This window comes from Neoarius graeffei, chromosome 24 (assembly GCF_027579695.1).
Source record: "Neoarius graeffei isolate fNeoGra1 chromosome 24, fNeoGra1.pri, whole genome shotgun sequence".
In the NCBI taxonomy this organism is placed as follows: domain Eukaryota; kingdom Metazoa; phylum Chordata; class Actinopteri; order Siluriformes; family Ariidae; genus Neoarius; species Neoarius graeffei.
The window spans coordinates 38,491,812-38,515,661 of record NC_083592.1 but is presented as its reverse complement, the minus strand read 5'-3'; the positions used below and the strand labels follow the sequence as shown (position 1 = coordinate 38,515,661).

The 23,850-nt window shown below is 41.5% G+C and overlaps 1 protein-coding gene across 3 annotated transcripts in view; it reads right to left on the bottom strand.

Annotated features, from left to right (window-relative positions):
• Positions 1-23,850, bottom strand: part of dapk1 (death-associated protein kinase 1) — a 175,389-nt gene that overhangs the window by 54,567 nt on the left and 96,972 nt on the right. For all 3 annotated transcript variants that reach the window (XM_060907201.1, XM_060907200.1, XM_060907202.1), the window contains exons 12-14: positions 15,424-15,543; positions 6,745-6,843; positions 3,829-3,927 (exon numbers count right to left, since the gene is read on the bottom strand). In XM_060907201.1, the coding sequence (XP_060763184.1) occupies positions 3,829-3,927; positions 6,745-6,843; positions 15,424-15,543 (318 nt within the window). The remainder of the gene's footprint in view (positions 1-3,828; positions 3,928-6,744; positions 6,844-15,423; positions 15,544-23,850) is intronic.

Below are 23,850 nucleotides of genomic sequence, written 5' to 3'. Positions count from 1 at the left end.
GCGTATTTATACTCTATTATTAAATTTAGACCATTTCTCAATAAAGACCTCTAGCGACTCGGCAAAATGGCGGCCAAGCGCTTCATCACCGTAAGTGAGGAAGAATTACAGATTATGAATGAAAATGCTGTTCTGAAAAGCATTAAAGATGCTACGAAGTTTAGTCTAAAACTATTCAAAAGTAAGGTGGAATTGTGGTTTATTTTATCCGTTTCAAAACAAAGTATTTTATACGAGTTAGCATAAGTGACAAGTCTGCACATGCATTACATTTGCATGCTGCTTTTGAACATTGAAATAAATTATTTTTATTAATTAAAAAAAAAAAAAAAATCACCTGTGTATTTATCTCACCTCATCTCATTATCTGTAGCCGCTGTATCCTGTTCTACAGGGTCGCAGGCAAGCTGGAGCCTATCCCAGCTGACTACGGGCGAAAGGCGGGGTACACCCTGGACAAGTCGCCAGGTCATCACATAGACAACCACTCACATTCACACCTACGGTCAATTTAGAGTCACCAGTTAACCTAACCTGCATGTGTTTGGACTGTGGGGGAAACCGGAGCACCCAGAGGAAACCCACGCGGACACGGGGAGAACATGCAAACTCCACACAAGGGGAGAACATGCAAACTCCACAGAAGGCTCTCGCCGGCCACGGGGCTCGAACCCGGACCTTCTTGCTGTGACGCGACAGCGCTAACCACTACACCACCGTGCCGCCCCCTGTGTATTTATACTAAATCAATTATCTGCCTCAGGCTCAGTGAATAATAACCTCGACTTTGTCTCCGTTATCATTCACGTCACTTTCGGTAAATGATTATTTAATGGGTAATTTGATGTAAAACTCTTCAATCATACATCTGTGAATTGTAATCCATTTATCTTTTATACAAAAGGTTACGAAGTCCAAGTCCATTAGATCACCTTTATTTCAGCATAGTGCAAAATCTCATTAGTTTTACTCAGTCAATTCTAATCTTTTGAGAGTACATTATTTAAAACCAAGACATTTCATTAGAGAAATCCTCTTATAAAACAAAATTCTATCAAAATATCCTCATATAACTTGCTTTAAAAAAAACAAACAAAATCAGAAGCTGTAAACTGTAACAAAAATACTTAGTTGAGACGATAACATCATGTCATGTCTTAATCCCCATCATTTGATGCTGACTCCATCAATATGGTCCTGCATGTCCATGTTTCCTATAAAGTGGCACCAAATGATGCATAGGCGGGGGGGGTCTGCTGCTTTTTTTTTTTTTAAGATTTAGTTAGTTTTATTATATCAAATATTGAGTTAATATAATGTTTAGCCAATTAATCCAAACCTTGAATACTCAAAAGCAAGTAAGCTTACAAATAGCGTAGACTTGAATCTAATAAACATCATTAATAAAAATGTGTTCAGTGAGTGGAACGTTCAGGAACACAATGCGATACGGCTCCGGTGAATAATCACGTTATTACTGCGCACACTGTAATAAGGGAGCCTAATAACTCAACAGGTAGATTATGTTAATAATATAAATCTGTGCTAAGAGGCCCAATGGTTTTTACCTCGCCCGGGACGGAGTCCACCAGGGGGCGAGGTATTGTTTTCGGTGGGCTTTGCTTTTTTTTTTTTTGTTAGCAACATTACGGGAAAATGGCTGGACCAATCTTCATGAAGCTTCCAGGATAGACGGGAATCGGTCTCAAATAGAACCAATATTTTGAGGGTCATCAAAAACGTCAAAATCGGGGTTTTTTTTTCACGATATCTTCCTTCATATTTACTTCAAACCAATTCCAAAATGTTCATCTTTCAATTCTGCTTCCACTGATGTGCTAGATGATGGGTGTCTCTCTCATAGTTTTCTTTCAAACTTTCATTTGTTCGTTAACAATCTAGCGTCTAAGACAGTTGCACCGATTGACTTCAAATTTTCATGGTAGGTGGGCAATGGTCCATAGATTACCTGATTAAATTTTGGGGGTAATCAGGTCAAGACGAAAGTTAAAAGGTCAACCTTTTGGTCAAAATGACATTTTTCCATTATAACTCAAAAACGGTTGCCGATAGACAGATGTTTACTATTATGAGCATATAGGAACTCCCATATGGCCTTTCATTTGGTACCATGATCTTTGACCTTGAGTGACTTTGAAAGGTCAAACTCAAGGTCACGGATTTTCAGAGGGCTGTAACTTGAAACTGGTTGATGGTAGACAGATATCTACCATCAACTTATAGGAAGTCCCATATGGGCTTTCATTTGGCACCATGATCTTTGACCTTGAATGACTAAAATGTCAAACTCAAGGTCATGGATTTTCATAGGACTATAACCTGATAGCTGATGATTGAGAAATATTACCATTATCAACATGTAGGTATAAAATAAGTGCTGCCGGGCAACGCTTAAGCTGTGTTCACATATATACCGGTACGATAGTGATATAACTGTATCGACACAAAGTATATCGGTACAGTTTAGTGCATCTGTCCACACTAGCGAGAAATGTTTGCGGTTTTCTTTCACGGTAGTTGAAATGCGCGTGCGCTAAATGTTTCCGTGGTTACCGAGTAACTTCCTTCCGAGAATATGGCAGATGAAACGACGTGTGTGTGCTTTTTGTTGTCAGTGTACAGTCTGTATTTCTGGTGGTCATTTATTCAGTCGAATCGTATAAAACGCGCGAGGCAGTTGAGAAAGAAACAAAGAAAATGAATCTCCGTTCTTCACTATTTTTATTCAGCGAAGACATCGATTGAGGTGTGTGACTTTGTGCATGCGCATTATATTTGTATCGATACAGAGCCGCTTCATCTGTCCACACTACAGCGAAGCGCTACAGTACCGATACTGTACCGGTACGAAACCCATACATTTGTGGGTTTCGTACCGATACAGTTATACCGCTACAGTACCGGTATAGTTGCTAGTGTGGACAGGTGTTGCGGTACGAAAGTAGTATCGTATCGGTACAAAATCCCTAGTGTGGACAGGGTATAATTTAACTTTTATAGTTAAGGAATCCCTGGCTGCAAAAAGTAAACGAAGTCCAGCTCTATGTATTGTCATTTTATTAGCTTCACTATAACATCATCTTTGACTCTCCATCAGTCAGTAAACTCAATAGCTTGTGTGAAATAGCTACATCAACTCTACGTCAAAGCTAAACGTCACACATGACAGTTAATTTATGGTCTAGCTTGCACCATAAAATCACACACTTTAAAAACAGCAGTCTTTTCTGACAGTGGTGTCACATGTTAACATGACTAAAGCCATAACAGCATTTAGTGTGGCGACCTTACTTCAAGCCCACGGAACCATGCAAGCCTGCAATTTCCATCTCTAATAAAGGAACACGCACTGAAAAGCACGACTGTTTGTTGTGTTTCAGAAACTCGACAGCACTTCATGCTACAATTTGGTATGCCCGAGCATGCTCTTGAGTCTAGAGAGGTGCTTTTGTAAACAGCGCAACGATTATTTTATAGAGCGAGCGGCTCTCAGCCTGGCGAGTGACCATGGAAACTGTGAAAAGTCCAAGGAGACCACAGAAACTGCCAAAAGGGAAAGCAGGAAAAGGTAAAAATGTGTCACATATGAAAGGAAGAGGAATAAAAATCTCAAATGTAGTGTCTGCCAGAAGACCATTAGTGATGGCTCTGTATGTGTAAGAGAGAGAGAGGATGAGCAATCATGAGTGAACACGCGAGAGAGAGAGAGAGAGAGAGAGAGAGAGAGGATGAGCAATCATGAGTGAACACGCGCGCGAGAGAGAGAGAGAGAGAGAGAGAGAGAGAGAGAGAGATGGAGCGGAGCACCTTATCTTGGATGTCCAGAGGGCACTTCTTCTCATGGAGGAATTTCAAGGTCTCCACATGGCCATGTCGAGCTGCATAGTAGATAGCGTTGGCTCCAGACTGTGAAACAGCAAAACCAGGCTATTTTGGTTGCATCTTAAAGCCCTTCACTTTTTATTTGCACACGAACCGGTTTTTAAAACCTCTTCAAACATCAGAACACCAAATGGCTATTCTTAACACGCATTTACCAGTGATCGTGTCAAGCCACATACTAAACTGTGTATCCCTAATTAAAAGATTTAATATAGATAAAACACTAATCAGAACTATACAGGGTTGTCAGATGGCATCATACTTGGCAATGGCAGTTTAGCCAATACTTGTGTTGTAGAATATATTTTGTATGCATGTTTAAAGACATAGCGTTTATGACGAGCAGAAAATTGTACCTCATTTTCCATATATCGTTATGCAATAGTGTAAAAACATGCTGTTTATGCTAGGGCTGTGCTCGTTTGCCATCAGTTGCTCACGATACCGTACCATATATATCGCGATATATCGAGTTAAACGATGTCTTTAATGTATTGTAAGCAGAGGGCGCGAATACGTTTGGCGCCAAAATTATTCAATCAATGAGTCTCGAGACGAGGCCATGGAGACATGGGGGACGTAATTAGCGGCTTGCAGCGTCTGTAGCAGAGCGCATTGAAACTTAATCTACTGATAACATCCCAGTTGAGCCACTTCCAGTTGATATTATCCAAGCAAACTTCAGATTTGGGTCACCAATGCCGCTTTTCCACTACCAACGCGGCTGAGTTGAGCTGAGCCGTGCCGTGCTGAGTTGGGCTGAGTCGAGCTGAGTGGGCTGTTGGAGTTGCATTTCGACTACAACCGCGCTGGCTGGAAGTTGGTGGACACATTGGGTGGAGTTAGCGAAAGTGGGTGGACGTCAGGTGATGTCGTTAGGTGGCGCAAACAGTGACATCAGTGACCTTTTAAGCGGTAGTCTCACAACCCAGATAGTAAACAATAAACATGGAGTCGTTAGTGTTGCTGGTCTTGGTGCTGTGGCTTGTTGTCACCGACAACAGATACTGGCAAGAGCGTATAGATGAGGTGAGGCGCATAAGGCTTCAGAAATTCTTGTAATTCGTAATTCTTCTTCTTCCGGGTTTACGGTGTTTACAGATCCCAGCGTGCTCGCGGGGCGTGTGTGGGCATGTGAGGACACTCCTCCTCACCAATCAGTGCACAGGGGAGTGTCTCCTCATGCCCCTAGCCCCACTCGACTCGGTTTGGCTCGCTTCAGCCCTACTCCAAAACCGTGCGAGTTTTGGGTGCTGAGTAGGGCTGAAGCGAGCTGAGTCGTGCTGCTCTGAGGTAGTCGAAACGCGAGCCGTGTCGGGCTGAAGTGAGCTGCAGTGAGCTGAAAAAGGGTAGTGGAAAAGGGCCACAAATGTCTAAAGAAGTTATCTACTTCGTCATTTGTTGTGTTTCAATAACAAAAGTCGGACAATAAAGGCACAAATGACAGAGATATTGGATACTAATTAGACAACAAACAGCCATTACGGCATGCTGCTGCCTTAAGACACTGATTCTGATTGGCTGGCTTATAATACACCAGCCAATCAGAATGAGGGTTTCAAAAAGTAGTTTGGATGAAAAAAAGCCTCATTTCTAGTGCACATGCCCTGAGTAACTGGAAGCACCATTTGTAAATAAAAACATTTTTGGTTGGAACAGGTTGCAAGCATGAATTTCCGTTGATTTCTGGCATGAAACATGCTTTAAATCAGGTGAAAATTGATGACAACCTGCTACACAGGGGTGATAGCGTTCCGGCGCACCGTGGCTGGGGAAAAAAAAAAAAAAAAAATCTAGTTCGCCCATTGTCCTGTGTCATTCTGAGATGCACAGATAGACAGTAAAGGGAGAATTCCCTTTACTGTCTATCTGCGCATCTCAGAATGACACAGGACAATGGGCGAACAAGATTTTTTTTTTCCCCCAGCCACGGCGCGCCGGAACGCTATCACCCCTGGCTACAAAACCGGGAGATATGCATGAAATGTGTCATATATGGGATTTTCGATTTTCAAGTGAGTAAATGATATCGTATTGTACCCCCGAAAATCGTGCGTGATCGAGTATCGCGAGCTGTGAGCACAGCCCTAGTTTATGCTTCTGATTTAAAAGAAGCGTTACAATACTTCCATTTTAACTGCTTATCACCACAATGATGGCAACACAGCTGCAACCACAAGCTAATTAACAGAACTCCTGTGTAAAAGCAAATGGAGCAGAACTAACCACTAGTGTAGTAGTACAAATACTCCTGCACAAAATGCTAGCTAGATGCAATTACGATCTTGTTCGCTAACACTTTTTTTTTAAAACTAGCTAAGTCTCCCCCTAGCATAGCTACCAATCGGGGAGGGTGAAGGCGAACATGTGCTTCCTCTGAGACATGTGAAACCAGTCACTGACACCTTCCCAGTGGCTGTTGCTGGAATGTACTATCCGCCCTCTTCCACATACCCGAGCTCACAGATGCCCACAATTAGCAAGGGCAGAGATTAATGCAATCCCTACACTCCAGAGAGTCTGGCTAAGTTTGCTTTTCTGGACTTTCAGCCACACATGGCTGTGGGATTACTGAGATTTGAACTGGCAATTTTCTGACAATAGGATGAATCATTGGATATCACCTATTCCCAATATAGTCCTGGCCAATGCAAGCAGATAAGAAGCTAGCTAGCTAACTAACTAACCTTTTCAGTTATTCATTCTTTCTTTCAAAGACAAACATCAAAGTTTACCATAGAAGCGACAGCTAATATTAAGAATACACTAAGGAATGAGAAGCGAGCGTGTTTTGGATTCTTACTGCAATCGAGGAGACCAAGCAGTGGGATAAGGACACACCTTGTCAAGGGCTTGGATCTCTGCTCCTTTTCTCATCAAAACGTCTATGATCTGGATGTTCCCACAGCCGGCTGCAATCAGGAGGGGAGGCGTTCCATGCTGAAGCGCACACACACAGACAGACGAACACATACAGAGACAGACAGAAACAGTATGGCTTTATTAAGCTCACACAGAGTTTCAGCAGTTCCTCATAGCAGGACAGGTATTATAAACATGTCTCTAATTAATCAGACTCAGTCTTCAAACTTTGTAATTCAAATCAGCCTTAATTATTCTGCCATGTTTGCACTGCGGTTAATTGTGGAACGCAGGCTTTCTGCTGAACTCGGCTGCTTAAACGCTCTCGCTGACGCCCACGATTACAGCTGCTTATTTGTGACTGGAGGTGATTCTTTGACATGCATAAATGCAGGAGCCATGGGAATGCTCTTTAGTGCGCGCGCACACACACACACACACACACACACACACACACACACTTCTATCTTTGTGGGGACACACTGACAATGCATTCCCTAGCCTCTTACCCAAACCTTTATCATCACAACTAAATGCCCAACCCCAATTCTTATCCTACCCTAAACCTAATTCTCACTTAAAACTAAATCTTAACCCTCACACACAGCCCTTTGAAGAAGTGCAGACAAGTCCTCACTTCCCAAAAATGTCTTAAATCTGTTGGTAAAAAACGTGTTCCGGTCCTCTGTATGTAGCAAGTACAAGTTCACATATGCGCACACGCACGACGGCTCAAAGCAAGGCAATCCACAGCAAGCCTGGCTTCCCACTCTGGTGGATAGATTAGTTTCCTCACCACCCCCTTTTATTATCTCTTTCTTTCTTCTTAAAAGACAAACACTATCACTTCTGCAGTATCTCAACCAGAGAGCAAGAAGCCATTTTGCTGAAATTTTAAGCACCATACTGCTCATGTGACCGATAAACTGATGTCACAGTAAATTCTTCTTCATATTACTTTCCCATTACACAGAATATTTGATACGAATAATTAAAAACAGAACGTTCGGAAAACAACTACTGAATAAATTGTCATAATACAGATAGTGTGTGCAACACAACTGTAAACACGAGACGCCTCTGATGCAGACCAACACCTAAGCATTTTCATACGCACTTAAAGAGGAAAAGTATATACACATTACTTCTTCAGAGCTATCCCCAAGATTTAGGGTGTTTTCACACCTGGTCCCCTTTAAAGGAACCAGACTCAGGGTGTTTTCACACTTGGTCCCTTTCAGCCATCTAACCAAACTCAGATCGATGACTCAGCATTTTTTGTGCATATGTGAACACTCCAACCGTACCCAGACCCCTTTAAAGCGAACCGAACTGAGACCACCTCAGGAGGTGGTCTCAGTACGGTTCGCTAAAAATCAACGGTACGGTTTGCCTAATCTGCACATTGTGAACAAAAAGCGCACCGGGTTCACTTCGCCTTTTTCACTGTAGTTTAACCTTCTTCGTTTGCCGTAGTTGGTCACGTGACTGTAGCAGGGAAACTCAACTTCCTTTTGGAACTTACCACAGCCGCTGGAATAAATTTATTTTCCTTAATCCGCACTATTTTGATCAAAGAATACAGCAGGGCAAACATGGCAGCAGACATTTTGATTCAAGAGAAAATTACCCAGAATTCCATGCACTGGGGGTCTGAGGGCTCTAGAGGACCTGGTGTGAACAGAAAGAGGACTGAGGCCCCATCAAAGCTTAACTGGACCAGGAAGAGAACCCAGTCCTCTTTGTAATAAATTCACAGTGTGAACACAAAAAGAACTGAGTTCTTTTTCTGTTGGTCCACTTTTTGGTCCACTTAAAGAGGACTGAGTCTGATTCCTTTAAAGGGGACCAGGTGTGAAAACACCCTCAGTCCTCTTTAAGTGGACCAAAAAGTGGACCAACAGAAAAAGAACTCAGTTCTTTTTGTGTTCACACTGTGAATTTATTACAAAGAGGACTGGGTTCTCTTTCTGGTCCAGTTAAGCTTTGATGGGGCCTCAGTCCTCTTTCTGTTCACACCAGGTCCTCTAGAGCCCTCAGACCCCCAGTGCACGGAATTCTGGGTAATTTTCTCTTGAATCAAAATGTCTGCTGCCATACTTGCCCTGCTGTATTCTTTGATCAAAATAGTGCGGATTAAGGAAAATAAATTTATTCCAGCGGCTGTGGTAAGTTCCAAAAGGAAGTTGAGTTTCCCTGCTACAGTCACGTGACCAACTACGGCAAACGAAGAAGGTTAAACTACAGTGAAAAAGGCGAAGTGAACCCGGTGCGCTTTTTGTTCACAATGTGCAGATTAGGCGAACTGTACCGTTGATTTTTAGCGAACCGTACTGAGACCACCTCCTGAGGTGGTCTCAGTTCGGTTCGCTTTAAAGGGGTCTGGGTACGGTTGGAGTGTTCACATATGCGCAAAAAATGCTGAGTCATCGATCTGAGTTCGGTTAGATGGCTGAAAGGGACCAAGTGTGAAAACACCCTTAGACGATTCCATTTCAATTTTGCAAAATACTACTTTGTTGAAGCAATGAACCACCTCATGCGAGTGTATAAACTTTTTTCGAGATTCCCCCCCAAACAAACAAACAAACAAACAAACCTTCCATTACTATTTTATTGTTTGGAATTACAAATTGGGCATTAAGCAGGTTAATGGAAACCCACTTATGGAGCGAACATTATTATTATTTTTAAATGTGCCATGTCAGCACCTGAGGCTAGATCATGGCAAGAGCATTTCTAAAAAGGTATTAGTCACTTTATCTCATCTCATCATCTCTAGCCGCTTTATCCTTCTACAGGGTCGCAGGCAAGCTGGAGCCTATCCCAGCTGACTACGGGCGAAAGGCGGGGTACACCCTGGACAAGTCGCCAGGTCATCACAGGGCTGACACATAGACACAGACAACCATTCACACCTACGCTCAATTTAGAGTCACCAGCAGTGTTGTTTTCATTAACGGTGACGAAATGATTTCGTTAACGCACCTTTGTTTCATGACTAAAACGAGACAATGACGAGCTAAACATAACTCTTTGATCACGAAAATATGACAAGACGTATCTGTTGTTTTTGTTGACGAGACGAGACAGAGCATGCACGCGAAACATTAACGTCCGCATCGCGCATATGACGGAGTGCACGAGGGAGACTGTTCATGCAGCGCATGCTAGACAAAGAGCATCCTGATTGGTTTACAGACATCCAAACTCATTTCAGGGAGGTGTCGTGACGCATGACTTTTTTTCCCCCCATCAGCGGGGGGTGGGGGTGGGGGGGTGTCACGACACCTCCCTGAAATGAGTTTGGATGTCTGTAAACCAATCAGGATGCTCTTTGTCTAGCATGCGCTACATGAACAGGCACACACGCAGTCTCTCTCTCACGCTCCCTCGCGCACTCCGTCATATGCGCGATGCAGACATTAATGTTTCGCGTGCACGCTCTTGCTCGCTTGCTCTAGATTCCGGGAGATATTATCCAATTTGCAGGCATCAGGGAGCCACTATTAATATGCGGGAGACTCCTGGAACTTCCGGGAGACTTGGGATGTCTGCACTAGAGAGCATACACACTTCAATCAATCATTTATTTCAATTACATATAAACATAATAGACTACACGAGTCTGCAAATAGTGCACTGCTAATCAAGGCAGACTCATGTTTACAAAGAAAAAAAATATATATTTTATATGAATTAACATAATACTTAAATATGTATGAAAAAGATAATAAAACATACTTGACAAATTAACAACTATTTGGTAACAAAGAAAAAGAGGAGACAATACTTGTTATTCGATATAAAGGTACAGTAATATATCATTCAATAACATTGAAAAAAAATATATATATAGAGAGAGAGCGCGTGAGAGGTATACTTGCCATACTGATAATTCATGCATGGTATTAAATAATATTTAAAGTTAAAACTAAGATAAATAAATATATAGCTCTTAATCATATATAGAAATAAAGGTATGTAGAAAGAAAGAGTTTGGAGATGTCAACATCATATCCATATCTACTTAAATCAGAAAAAAGGTGGTGTCTGACTTTTTCTTGAACGACAATTTAGATGATCTTATAGAAGTTGGAATCTGGTTCCATACCCTAACACCAACACGGGAAAATGAGTTCTTTTGTAGATTTGTATGAGAATACGGAGTATATAAGTTCTTGGAGTAAGATGACCTAGTGTTATAAGAATGGATACTAGAAATAGAAGAAAATAATTAACAAGTGTTTGAGGGTGCACTTTGATTAATGTCATACATTAATTTAGAAATACATTCATAGAAAAGAAGATTTACTGGTAAAATATTGGTTTTGGAAAACAATGGAAGGGCACTTAATCAACAAAATGGATTAATCTGAAAGCTCGTTTTTGTAGGATTAATACTTTATTTATATGAGTTTTACGAGCCTGTCCCCAAGAACTAAGACCATACGTTAAATAAGGTGGAATCAGAGAGCGATATAATGTCATAAGGGTATGTAGTGGAATAAAATGTCTAAGCTTGGCCAAAAGGCCGACAACCTTGCTTATTTTGTTGCAAATAAAATCAATATGAGGCTTCCAAGAAAGATTGTCATCGATTATTAAACCCAAATATTTGACATACTTTTTATGTTCAAGTGAAACAAGTTTGTTTTGAGACACTGTTTTGAGAGTATGTTATGCACAACCTGTCAACCTCGATTACAATTTCCTATCTCTGTATTAGCCTAATTTAATGTTTTAAAGTAATTATTTTTTTGACTAAAATGACTGACTAAAACTGGACTAAAACCCTTTTAGTTTTCGTCGACTAAAACTAGACCAAAACTATCAAGGATGGAATTGACTAAAATGTGACTAAAACTAATAAGCATTTCATCCAAAAGACTAAGACTAAAACTAAATCAAAAATGGCTGCCAAAAACAACACTGGTCACCAGTTAACCTAACCTGCATGTCTTTGGACTGTGGGGGAAACCGGAGCACCCGGAGGAAACCCACGCGGACACGGGGAGAACATGCAAACTCCGCACAGAAAGGCCCTCGCCGGCCACAGGACTCAAACCCGGACCTTCTTGCTGTGAGGCGACAGCGCTAACCACTACACCACCGTGCCGCCCTGAAGGCAAGGTTAAAAATAATAATAATAATAAAAGGTGCTTTACCCTATGTAAACTCATGTTGTTACCAATGATCTCTTATAAACAACAAATTGTGTTTTGCAAAATCATGAAAAGCAGTCGATGTTGTCTATATTATCCTCTTCTTATAAAAGCTTTTAATCCCGTTTGAGACTGAGAGAAATTCACTAAGTCACCGGCCAACGATTTGGCCAGATGTTCGTGTTTGCACATAACACACATTATTTGAGTCTAGCGTTTTTATTTTCTTTCTACATGTTTAACTGTGGGTGACACAGTGATGCAGTGAAGAGAAAGGGGGGGGGGGATCAGCAGCCATGGTCTGAAGGTTGGAGAACAGTCCTGGGCTCAAAAGGTCGCCAGTTCAAGTCCCAGGACCAACAGAAAAAACGTGAGGGAGTCGAGTGAATGAACCACACTTTCCCTTCCCTCTGCATCATGGCTGAAGTACCCTTGAACAAGGCCCCTAACCCCAACTGCTCCCTGGGCGCTGTAGCATAACTGCCCACTGCTCTGGGTATGTGTGCGCGCTTGTTGCTCACTTGTGTACATGCATGTGTTCACTGGTTCAAAGTCCTTCCCGCACCATTCATGGCACGTTTGGTGGTACCGATCTCAGTTTCGTAGCCCTCGGCCTCTCGCCTATATTACATAGCTAGGGCTACAGTGGGGGGGCTAGTCCTCTGGTAACCGCGAGAGTTTGACTCTCCACTCGCATCTGTATTGCAGATGGCAGTAGGCACCATTTTTATGATGGTCTTTGGTATGACCCGACCGTGAGCAGAACTCACGATCTTCCAATCGAGAGGTGGACACGCTAACCACTAGACCACTCACCGGTTCACTGGTTCAGATGGGTTAAAATGCAGCGGACAAATTTCGCTGTGCTTGAGTGTACATGTGACAAAAAATAAAAAGGCTTCTTTTTCTTCAGTGGGTAGCACAGTCACCTCACAGCAAGAAGGTTCTGGGTTCAGGGCTTTTCTGCATCAAGCTTGCATGTTCTCCCCCTGCTCTGGTTTTCTCCTACAGTCCAAAGACATGTGGATTTGCTCACCTGGCTGCTCTAAACTGCCTATTGAGGTATTTCACCCACGTGACCAAGTCACGTGATGCAGCCATTTTGGACGGCACGCTTAAGTCCTCCAGTGCAAGGCGGTATGAGATGGTGGAGACCTTTGCACATTTTAACAAGAAAGTAAGCTGTGATTCGTGTTAAATTGGATCTGTCTTTTATCACAAACACTGTACCCAGCCTTGGTATGGAGCCAAGGTTGTCGACAGAAGTTAACAGTTTGATGAAGGATGACCCCAGCAGTTTGAAACGGTACAAGGTAGGCTATGTTCACAACACTGTCTTGTTACTCGGGGGATCCGAGATCCCCTGAAACAGACATGAGATCCTTTGAAAACATGATTTGGGAAATGTTGGGGGGGGGGTGTCTCTAAAATATTGGCAAAATGATGTTTATTGACATAGCAATTGTGTGTAACGGGAAGCATTTGCATATCCGAAGTGTTGTGTTTACATGACAACGACTGCTGCTGCCAGGTTGGTTGTTGAGTAGCCTGACTGTTTTTTTTTTTTTTCTTGCGTGTGGTATCATTGTTGACGCGAGGTTGTTTTTTGAACATGCCAATGCGGACACGATTTCCCCTGATGAGTTATGACTTCAGACGCGATTCGTGTGTGGAGTCCGCGTGATATGTGCGTAAAATAGGCTTCTCATGTGTTTGGAGAGCCGCGCTCTTTTTTCTTTCCCCTCTTTCTTTCTTTTTACTTAATTTCCCTGTTTATTTCTGTGTCCCGTTTCTTTCTAGCCTCCGTTATTGCGTTTTATGTCTGATGTCTGCTACATGCAACCCTAGACAAATTAACACCTGTCTTGTTTCACTGCTCAGATGGGTTAACAAACACTGACCCATTTACTTTTTGCTATATATTTTATCAAAATTGCGTTAACTGATAAACTAACCTGAAATGAAATGATCACTGCAAAGTCTGGAGTACTCTGTTGGCTCCCAATCCTGTCTCTTCACAGCTGTAATCCCTCTTGTTTGGGTCAGTAGTAAACCGGTAGTGATGTGTCGGTCGCGAACGATCCGGTTCAAAGAGCCGGCTCTTTGAAGTGAATGACGGGAGCCGGCTCTTCGGTGGGAGCCGAAAGAACCGGCTCCTTATAGTAAGAAGAGCCGAAATTCCCATCACTAGAAACCGGTAAAAGGAGCGTCCTGCACGCTGTCCCTGTCTGTTGTGGCAGCCCACAGCACAACAAGCAAACACCATGGTTATTTATAGAGTGCTTGATGACAAATTAATCTATTCTAGGTGTCTGTAACACGTTTTTTTTCAAGCCGGTTCTCCCTCTCTGTCTGCAGCGTTAGTATGTAGCTTGACGTTCAAAATGGCGGACACCGGGGCGTCACGTGACCCTGTGACGTCAGGTGAAATACCTCAATAGATGTGAATGTAAGGGTGAATGGTTGGTTGTCTTGGTGTTAGCCCTGAGATAGATTAGCAGCCTGCCCAGGGTGAACTCCACCTCTCGCCTGAAATCAGCTGGGGTTGGCTCCAGCATCCCCTCAACCCTGACGGACAAGTGGTATAGATAACGGGTGGAGGTTTAAATGTGAGCTGACGTATTGTGCATTTCATCCAATAGATGTGTTATGTAACAGCTTTGCTCCGTTTTGTCAGTGTTTCCACAAACCTACAAGTTCCTGATCCATGCACACAACTTAATTATACGTAGATCGCCTTCCCATCGACCAAACTCAGCCTTGCCAATGTGTACAGTGTAGCAGGCTGCCTCCAGGCAAATAATGAATAAAAAACCAACAGCTGAGACACAAAATCTGATTTGTCTAACGATGTGTCCAACCTTGACAGAGGCTAATAACTACAATCTGCTAACATTATCATGAACAGCGTGCGACTGTGTTTCTCATCACAAAACAACAAAAATGTAGTCGGCTAAAATCTGCAGGTTTTCATATATACTCTACGTAAGAGAATATCAAGATCTTTCTTTGCTACAGAACAAGCAGACAATGAACTTAAGCACTCGCACTTTCTGTATCCCTGACCTCAACACATGCGTTGCCAAGACGTAAATAAATCAGATAATGATTAACACCAAGTTACAGTTCAACTCTCAGTTCAAGCCTCCTCATACATTACCACGACAAACCAATCAAGACTGCACTGAAAACTAAACTGGCTACGACAAGAGTTCAAGAAGCGTTCTTGTACTCGGACACAATGAATATCACAGCTTCCCCTTAAAAGATGCCATGAACACTGTGTAGCTACGGAGACGTCATGAGAAGTGTAAACAAGACGCTTATCGGCTGGTCAATCGAGCTCGCCTTGGCTGCTGCTCTATTTGGAATGAAGCCAAGTAGATACTCTTGAACAGGATTCCAGAGAATTCTCCTCAGTCTGCTCATCTTTCTGCTGTGTTAACCTCTTTTTTTTTGTTTTTTTCTGGCTTCCTGTGTTTGAATGTCTCACCTTATTGGGCTGGTTGATGTCATAGCTTGTCAGAGAACCTAAGAGGTGCTTTAGACCCGGCACATTGTCGTCGTTGATGGCATGGATGATTGCCTTTATCACGAATGAGTCTTCTTCATCCTGTATAGGAAAAATACATTTTTTTTTCCCTGTATCATCAGAAACACATTGTGTGTATCATACGGTATACACACTGCTTTGGAACAGCAATAATATGGCTAGTGAAAGACACTGGGGGAGGGAACAGCGAAACAAATCACAAATATTACAGCAAGAAATGAAGAGTAAAGGATAACCTATTGATATAAATCCAAATCAGTGGGTAGAATCTCAGCACTGACAATGAAGAGACATTTTCCAAAATATTTACAAGGCTCGACGATTTACATACGATTCTGTAATTCCAATTCAAACGCTTCACTGCGCTATAAAGATTAGCCGATACGAAATATTAAAACGCGGCTAAAGAGCATCAAACAACAGACTTTCACAGAAATGACAGGACGTGTCATGTTTGAAAGAACGACTGGTGAGAAAAAAAAAAAAAAACATTTAGAAATCACAGTTTTGCCCAAATCATGTTCAGTGCTGCCATGAAAGAGTCAGGCTCCAAACCAAAAAGGAGTGTGTGTATTCTGTTAATCCTACAGAGTAACACAGGGAGGGGTGAAGAGGGGAGGGGGTCTGCTCTTCTGATATAGAGGATGGTTCCACTGTTATGAGTTCATACCCTTTAAACAAAATCTGACAGGCTTGACGAGCAGGCAACAGAATGAGGAAGCAGTGGAGAAAGAAGAAAACAGGGAACAGAAAATGAAGCAAAGTGAGCAAAAACGTGTAAAAGGGTGTGTGCAGCCATGCAGACACTGCTACATTCCAGAGCTTTGAAAAAAAAAACAAAAAAAAAACACACACACGGTTATGCTTACAACCAAATCCTCAGCCTCTCATTCTGCCTTCAATCAGAATTATTATAAATGAGATTTTAAGTTCTCTAATTACCGAATAAAAAGTCAATAGGACAGATAAGTCCCCGAAATAGTCGACGGTAGAGATCGGCCTCTGAACAAGCTCTAACTGGATTATTCCAATTTGCCAAGATGGGCGCTGTGCGAGAGACAAAGACGAGCAGCGACACTTCAGCCGTTACATAATGACAGCAGGATTTGGCAACCCAGGATGACCGTGATGCCTTCTGCATTCAAATTAATGACTAGAGCGAAGCATAATAACTATTTTTCAGAAGCAGCTATCATACACTGCACAGCGAGCAGGATGGGTGTCAAAACCCAACAAAAATAATTGATGACATGTGCCCATTTCCTTTGCAAAACACACTCCTATCCATCAACCCACCCACACACGCATACAACAGCACAAACACATGAGCTCATTTCCTGGATACACCTTTCTTAGCAGAAGGATGATCACAGGTTAAGGGGTGGAAAATACATGAATAACTGTACTTTGTTTCCATACTTAAATATTTTAGTATATTTATATTTTACTCATTACAAATCTAAACGTTCTCATCTCTCATCCAGCCACTGCCTGTAAACTATACACCAATTTAACGGGCTCAGTTTTGCATCCAATCATTTCGGTTTAGCATCATTCGTTTAGTACATTATTTTATGCTTGAGTCCATTTAAAAGTAGCAATTTTTTTTTTTTTTTTACTTTCACCCAAGTACATTTTTGGGTGGATACATTAAATCTGAGTAAGATTGACACATTATCTATACTTTTACTTTATCATTTTTCACTACTCCCCCCCCAACCTTGTAGAAATAATTGGAGACCAATTAAGTTCATCATCATCATCATCATCAGTAGGAGTAGTAACGAGCAGCATTCATAGCAGCAGCAGAATAGAAGCAGTAGAATAGTAGTAGTAGCAGCAGAACAGTCGCAGCAGCAGTAGTGGTAGCGGCAAGATCAGAATAGTAGCAGTAACAGTAGAAGCAGTGGCAGCAGGAATGACGGCAACGGCAGCGGCAACGGCAGCGGCAACGGCAGCGGCAACGGCAGCGGCAACGGCAGCGGCAACGGCAGCAGTAACGGCAGCAGAAGCAGCAGTAATCGTAGAAGTGATAGTAGCAGCAGAAGCGGTAGAAGTAATAGTAGCAGCAGTAGAACTAATAGTAGCAGCAGTAATAGTAGCAGCAGAAGCAGCAGTAACAGTAATTGTCATTAATAGTAGTAGAAGCAATAGTCGCAGTAGAAGCAGCAGTAATTGCTGTAATAGTAGTGGCAGTAGAAGCAGCAGTAACTGTTGTAATAGTAGTGGCAGTAATAGTCGCAGTAGAAGCAGCAGTAATTGTCGTATTAATAGTAGTGGCAGTAATAGTTGCAGTAGAAGCAGCAGTAATTGTCGTATTATAGTAGTGGCAGTAAGTCGCAGTAGAAGCAGCAGTAATTGTTGTAATAGTAGTGGCAGTAAGTCGCAGTAGAAGCAGCAGTAGCAGTAATTGTTGTAATAGTAGTGGCAGTAATTGTTGTAATAGTAGTAGCAGTAATAGTCGCAGTAGAAGCGGAAGTAATTGTTGTAATAGTAGTAGCAGTAATTGTTGTAATAGTAGTAGCAGTAATTGTCGCAGTAGAAGCAGCAGTAATTGTCGTATTAATAGTAGTAGCAGTAATAGTCGCAGTAGAAGCGGAAGTAATTGTTGTAATAGTAGTAGCAGTAATTGTTGTAATAGTAGTAGCAGTAATTGTCGCAGTAGAAGCAGCAGTAATTGTCGTATTAATAGTAGTGGCAGTAATAGTCGCAGTAGAAGCGGAAGTAATTGTTGTAATAGTAGTAGCAGTAATTGTTGTAATAGTAGTAGCAGTAATAGTCACAGTAGAAGCAGCAGCAGTAGAAGCAGCAGTAATTGTCGTATTAATAGTAGCAGTAATAGTCGCAGTAGAAGCAGCAGTAGCAGTAATTGTTGTAATAGTAGTAGCAGTAATAGTTGCAGTAAAAGCAGCAGTAATTGTCGTATTAATAGTAGTAGCAGTAATACTCGCAGTAGAAGCAGCAGTAGCAGTAATTGTTGTAATAGTAGTAGCAGTAATAGTCGTAGTAGAAGCAGCAGTAATTGTCCTATTAATAGTAGTGGCAGTAATAGTCGCAGTAGAAGCAGCAGTAATTGTCGTATTAATAGTAGTGGCAGTAATAGTCGCAGTAGAAGCAGCAGTAATTGTCGTATTAATAGTAGTGGCAGTAATAGTCGCAGTAGAAGCAGCAGTAATTGTAATAGTAGTGGCAGTAATAGTCGCAGTAGAAGCAGCAGTAGCAGTAATTGCTGTAATAGTAGTGGCAGCAATAGTCGCAGTAGAAGCAGCAGTAATTGCTGTAATAGTAGTGGCAGCAATAGTCGCAGTAGAAGCAGCAGTAATTGTTGTAATAGTAGTGGCAGTAATAGTCGCAGTAGAAGCAGCAGTAATTGTTGTAATAGTAGTGGCAGTAATAGTCGCAGTAGAAGCAGCAGTAATTGTTGTAATAGTAGTGGCAGTAATAGTCGCAGTAGAAGCAGCAGTAATTGTTGTAATAGTAGTGGCAGTAATAGTCGCAGTAGAAGCAGCAGTAATTGTTGTAATAGTAGTGGCAGTAATAGTCGCAGTAGAAGCAGCAGTAATTGTTGTAATAGTAGTGGCAGTAATAGTCGCAGCAGAAGCAGCAGTAATTGTTGTAATAGTAGTGGCAGTAATAGTCGCAGCAGAAGCAGCAGTAATTGTTGTAATAGTAGTGGCAGTAATAGTCGCAGTAGAAGCAGCAGTAATTGTTGTAATAGTAGTGGCAGTAATAGTTGCAGCAGAAGCAGCAGTAATTGTTGTAATAGTAGTGGCAGTAATAGTCGCAGTAGAAGCAGCAGTAATTGTTGTAATAGTAGTGGCAGTAATAGTCGCAGCAGAAGCAGCAGTAATTGTTGTAATAGTAGTGGCAGTAATAGTCACAGTAGAAGCAGCAGTAATTGTTGTAATAGTAGTGGCAGTAATAGTCACAGTAGAAGCAGCAGTAATTGTTGTAATAGTAGTGGCAGTAATAGTCACAGTAGAAGCAGCAGCAGTAGAAGCAGCAGTAATTGTCGTATTAATAGTAGTAGCAGTAATAGTCGCAGTAGAAGCAGCAGTAGCAGTAATTGTTGTAATAGTAGTAGCAGTAATAGTTGCAGTAAAAGCAGCAGTAATTGTCGTATTAATAGTAGTAGCAGTAATACTCGCAGTAGAAGCAGCAGTAGCAGTAATTGTTGTAATAGTAGTAGCAGTAATAGTCGTAGTAGAAGCAGCAGTAATTGTCCTATTAATAGTAGTGGCAGTAATAGTCGCAGTAGAAGCAGCAGTAATTGTCGTATTAATAGTAGTGGCAGTAATAGTCGCAGTAGAAGCAGCAGTAATTGTCGTATTAATAGTAGTGGCAGTAATAGTCGCAGTAGAAGCAGCAGTAATTGTAATAGTAGTGGCAGTAATAGTCGCAGTAGAAGCAGCAGTAGCAGTAATTGCTGTAATAGTAGTGGCAGCAATAGTCGCAGTAGAAGCAGCAGTAATTGCTGTAATAGTAGTGGCAGCAATAGTCGCAGTAGAAGCAGCAGTAATTGTTGTAATAGTAGTGGCAGTAATAGTCGCAGTAGAAGCAGCAGTAATTGTTGTAATAGTAGTGGCAGTAATAGTCGCAGTAGAAGCAGCAGTAATTGTTGTAATAGTAGTGGCAGTAATAGTCGCAGCAGAAGCAGCAGTAATTGTTGTAATAGTAGTGGCAGTAATAGTCGCAGCAGAAGCAGCAGTAATTGTTGTAATAGTAGTGGCAGTAATAGTCGCAGTAGAAGCAGCAGTAATTGTTGTAATAGTAGTGGCAGTAATAGTCGCAGCAGAAGCAGCAGTAATTGTTGTAATAGTAGTGGCAGTAATAGTCACAGTAGAAGCAGCAGTAATTGTTGTAATAGTAGTGGCAGTAATAGTCACAGTAGAAGCAGCAGTAATTGTTGTAATAGTAGTGGCAGTAATAGTTGCAGCAGAAGCAGCAGTAATTGTTGTAATAGTAGTAGCAGTAATAGTCGCAGTAGAAGCAGCAGTAATTGTTGTAATAGTAGTGGCAGTAATAGTTGCAGCAGAAGCAGCAGTAATTGTTGTAATAGTAGTGGCAGTAATAGTCGCAGTAGAAGCAGCAGTAATTGTTGTAATAGTAGTGGCAGTAATAGTCGCAGCAGAAGCAGCAGTAATTGTTGTAATAGTAGTGGCAGTAATAGTCACAGTAGAAGCAGCAGTAATTGTTGTAATAGTAGTGGCAGTAATAGTCGCAGTAGAAGCAGCAGTAATTGTTGTAATAGTAGTGGCAGTAATAGTCGCAGCAGAAGCAGCAGTAATTGTTGTAATAGTAGTGGCAGTAATAGTCGCAGTAGAAGCAGCAGTAATTGTTGTAATAGTAGTGGCAGTAATAGTCGCAGCAGAAGCAGCAGTAATTGTTGTAATAGTAGTGGCAGTAATAGTCGCAGTAGAAGCAGCAGTAATTGTTGTAATAGTAGTGGCAGTAATAGTCGCAGCAGAAGCAGCAGTAATTGTTGTAATAGTAGTGGCAGTAATAGTCGCAGCAGAAGCAGCAGTAATTGTTGTAATAGTAGTAGCAGTAATAGTCGCAGTAGAAGCAGCAGTAATTGTTGTAATAGTAGTGGCAGTAATAGTTGCAGCAGAAGCAGCAGTAATTGTTGTAATAGTAGTGGCAGTAATAGTCGCAGCAGAAGCAGCAGTAATTGTTGTAATAGTAGTGGCAGTAATAGTCGCAGTAGAAGCAGCAGTAATTGTTGTAATAGTAGTGGCAGTAATAGTCGCAGCAGAAGCAGCAGTAATTGTTGTAATAGTAGTGGCAGTAATAGTCGCAGTAGAAGCAGCAGTAATTGTTGTAATAGTAGTGGCAGTAATAGTCGCAGTAGAAGCAGCAGTAATTGTTGTAATAGTAGTGGCAGTAATAGTCGCAGCAGAAGCAGCAGTAATTGTTGTAATAGTAGTGGCAGTAATAGTCGCAGCAGAAGCAGCAGTAATTGTTGTAATAGTAGTAGCAGTAATAGTCGCAGTAGAAGCAGCAGTAATTGTTGTAATAGTAGTGGCAGTAATAGTCACAGTAGAAGCAGCAGTAATTGTTGTAATAGTAGTGGCAGTAATAGTCGCAGCAGAAGCAGCAGTATTTGTTGTAATAGTAGTGGCAGTAATAGTCACAGTAGAAGCAGCAGTAATTGTTGTAATAGTAGTGGCAGTAATAGTCGCATCAGAAGCAGCAGTAATTGTTGTAATAGTAGTGGCAGTAATAGTCACAGTAGAAGCAGCAGTAATTGTTGTAATAGTAGTGGCAGTAATAGTCGCAGCAGAAGCAGCAGTAATTGTTGTAATAGTAGTGGCAGTAATAGTTGCAGCAGAAGCAGCAGTAATTGTTGTAATAGTAGTGGCAGTAATAGTTGCAGCAGAAGCAGCAGTAATTGTTGTAATAGTAGTGGCAGTAATAGTCGCAGTAGAAGCAGCAGTAATTGTCATATTAATAGTAGTGGCAGTAATAGTCGCAGCAGAAGCAGCAGTAATTGTTGTAATAGTAGTGGCAGTAATAGTTGCAGCAGAAGCAGCAGTAATTGTTGTAATAGTAGTGGCAGTAATAGTTGCAGCAGAAGCAGCAGTAATTGTTGTAATAGTACTGGCAGTAATAGTCACAGTAGAAGCAGCAGTAATTGTTGTAATAGTAGTGGCAGTAATAGTCACAGGAGAAGCAGCAGTAATTGTTGTAATAGTACTGGCAGTAATAGTCGCAGCAGAAGCAGCAGTAATTGTTGTAATAGTACTGGCAGTAATAGTCACAGTAGAAGCAGCAGTAATTGTTGTAATAGTACTGGCAGTAATAGTCACAGTAGAAGCAGCAGTAATTGTTGTAATAGTACTGGCAGTAATAGTCGCAGTAGAAGCAGCAGTAATTGTTGTAATAGTAGTGGCAGTAATAGTCGCAGCAGAAGCAGCAGTAATTGTTGTAATAGTAGTGGCAGTAATAGTCGCAGCAGAAGCAGCAGTAATTGTTGTAATAGTAGTGGCAGTAATAGTCGCAGCAGAAGCAGCAGTAATTGTTGTAATAGTAGTGGCAGTAATAGTCGCAGCAGAAGCAGCAGTAATTGTTGTAATAGTAGTGGCAGTAATAGTTGCAGCAGAAGCAGCAGTAATTGTTGTAATAGTAGTAGCAGTAATAGTCGCAGTAGAAGCAGCAGTAATTGTTGTAATAGTAGTGGCAGTAATAGTTGCAGCAGAAGCAGCAGTAATTGTTGTAATAGTAGTGGCAGTAATAGTCGCAGTAGAAGCAGCAGTAATTGTTGTAATAGTAGTGGCAGTAATAGTCGCAGCAGAAGCAGCAGTAATTGTTGTAATAGTAGTGGCAGTAATAGTCACAGTAGAAGCAGCAGTAATTGTTGTAATAGTAGTGGCAGTAATAGTCACAGTAGAAGCAGCAGTAATTGTTGTAATAGTAGTGGCAGTAATAGTCACAGCAGAAGCAGCAGTAATTGTTGTAATAGTAGTGGCAGTAATAGTCGCAGTAGAAGCAGCAGTAATTGTTGTAATAGTAGTGGCAGTAATAGTCACAGTAGAAGCAGCAGTAATTGTTGTAATAGTAGTGGCAGTAATAGTCGCAGCAGAAGCAGCAGTAATTGTTGTAATAGTAGTGGCAGTAATAGTCACAGTAGAAGCAGCAGTAATTGTTGTAATAGTAGTAGCAGTAATTGTTGTAATAGTAGTGGCAGTAATAGTCACAGTAGAAGCAGCAGCAGTAGAAGCAGCAGTAATTGTCGTATTAATAGTAGTAGCAGTAATAGTCGCAGTAGAAGCAGCAGTAGCAGTAATTGTTGTAATAGTAGTAGCAGTAATAGTTGCAGTAAAAGCAGCAGTAATTGTCGTATTAATAGTAGTAGCAGTAATACTCGCAGTAGAAGCAGCAGTAGCAGTAATTGTTGTAATAGTAGTAGCAGTAATAGTCGTAGTAGAAGCAGCAGTAATTGTCCTATTAATAGTAGTGGCAGTAATAGTCGCAGTAGAAGCAGCAGTAATTGTCGTATTAATAGTAGTGGCAGTAATAGTCGCAGTAGAAGCAGCAGTAATTGTCGTATTAATAGTAGTGGCAGTAATAGTCGCAGTAGAAGCAGCAGTAATTGTAATAGTAGTGGCAGTAATAGTCGCAGTAGAAGCAGCAGTAGCAGTAATTGCTGTAATAGTAGTGGCAGCAATAGTCGCAGTAGAAGCAGCAGTAATTGCTGTAATAGTAGTGGCAGCAATAGTCGCAGTAGAAGCAGCAGTAATTGTTGTAATAGTAGTGGCAGTAATAGTCGCAGTAGAAGCAGCAGTAATTGTTGTAATAGTAGTGGCAGTAATAGTCGCAGTAGAAGCAGCAGTAATTGTTGTAATAGTAGTGGCAGTAATAGTCGCA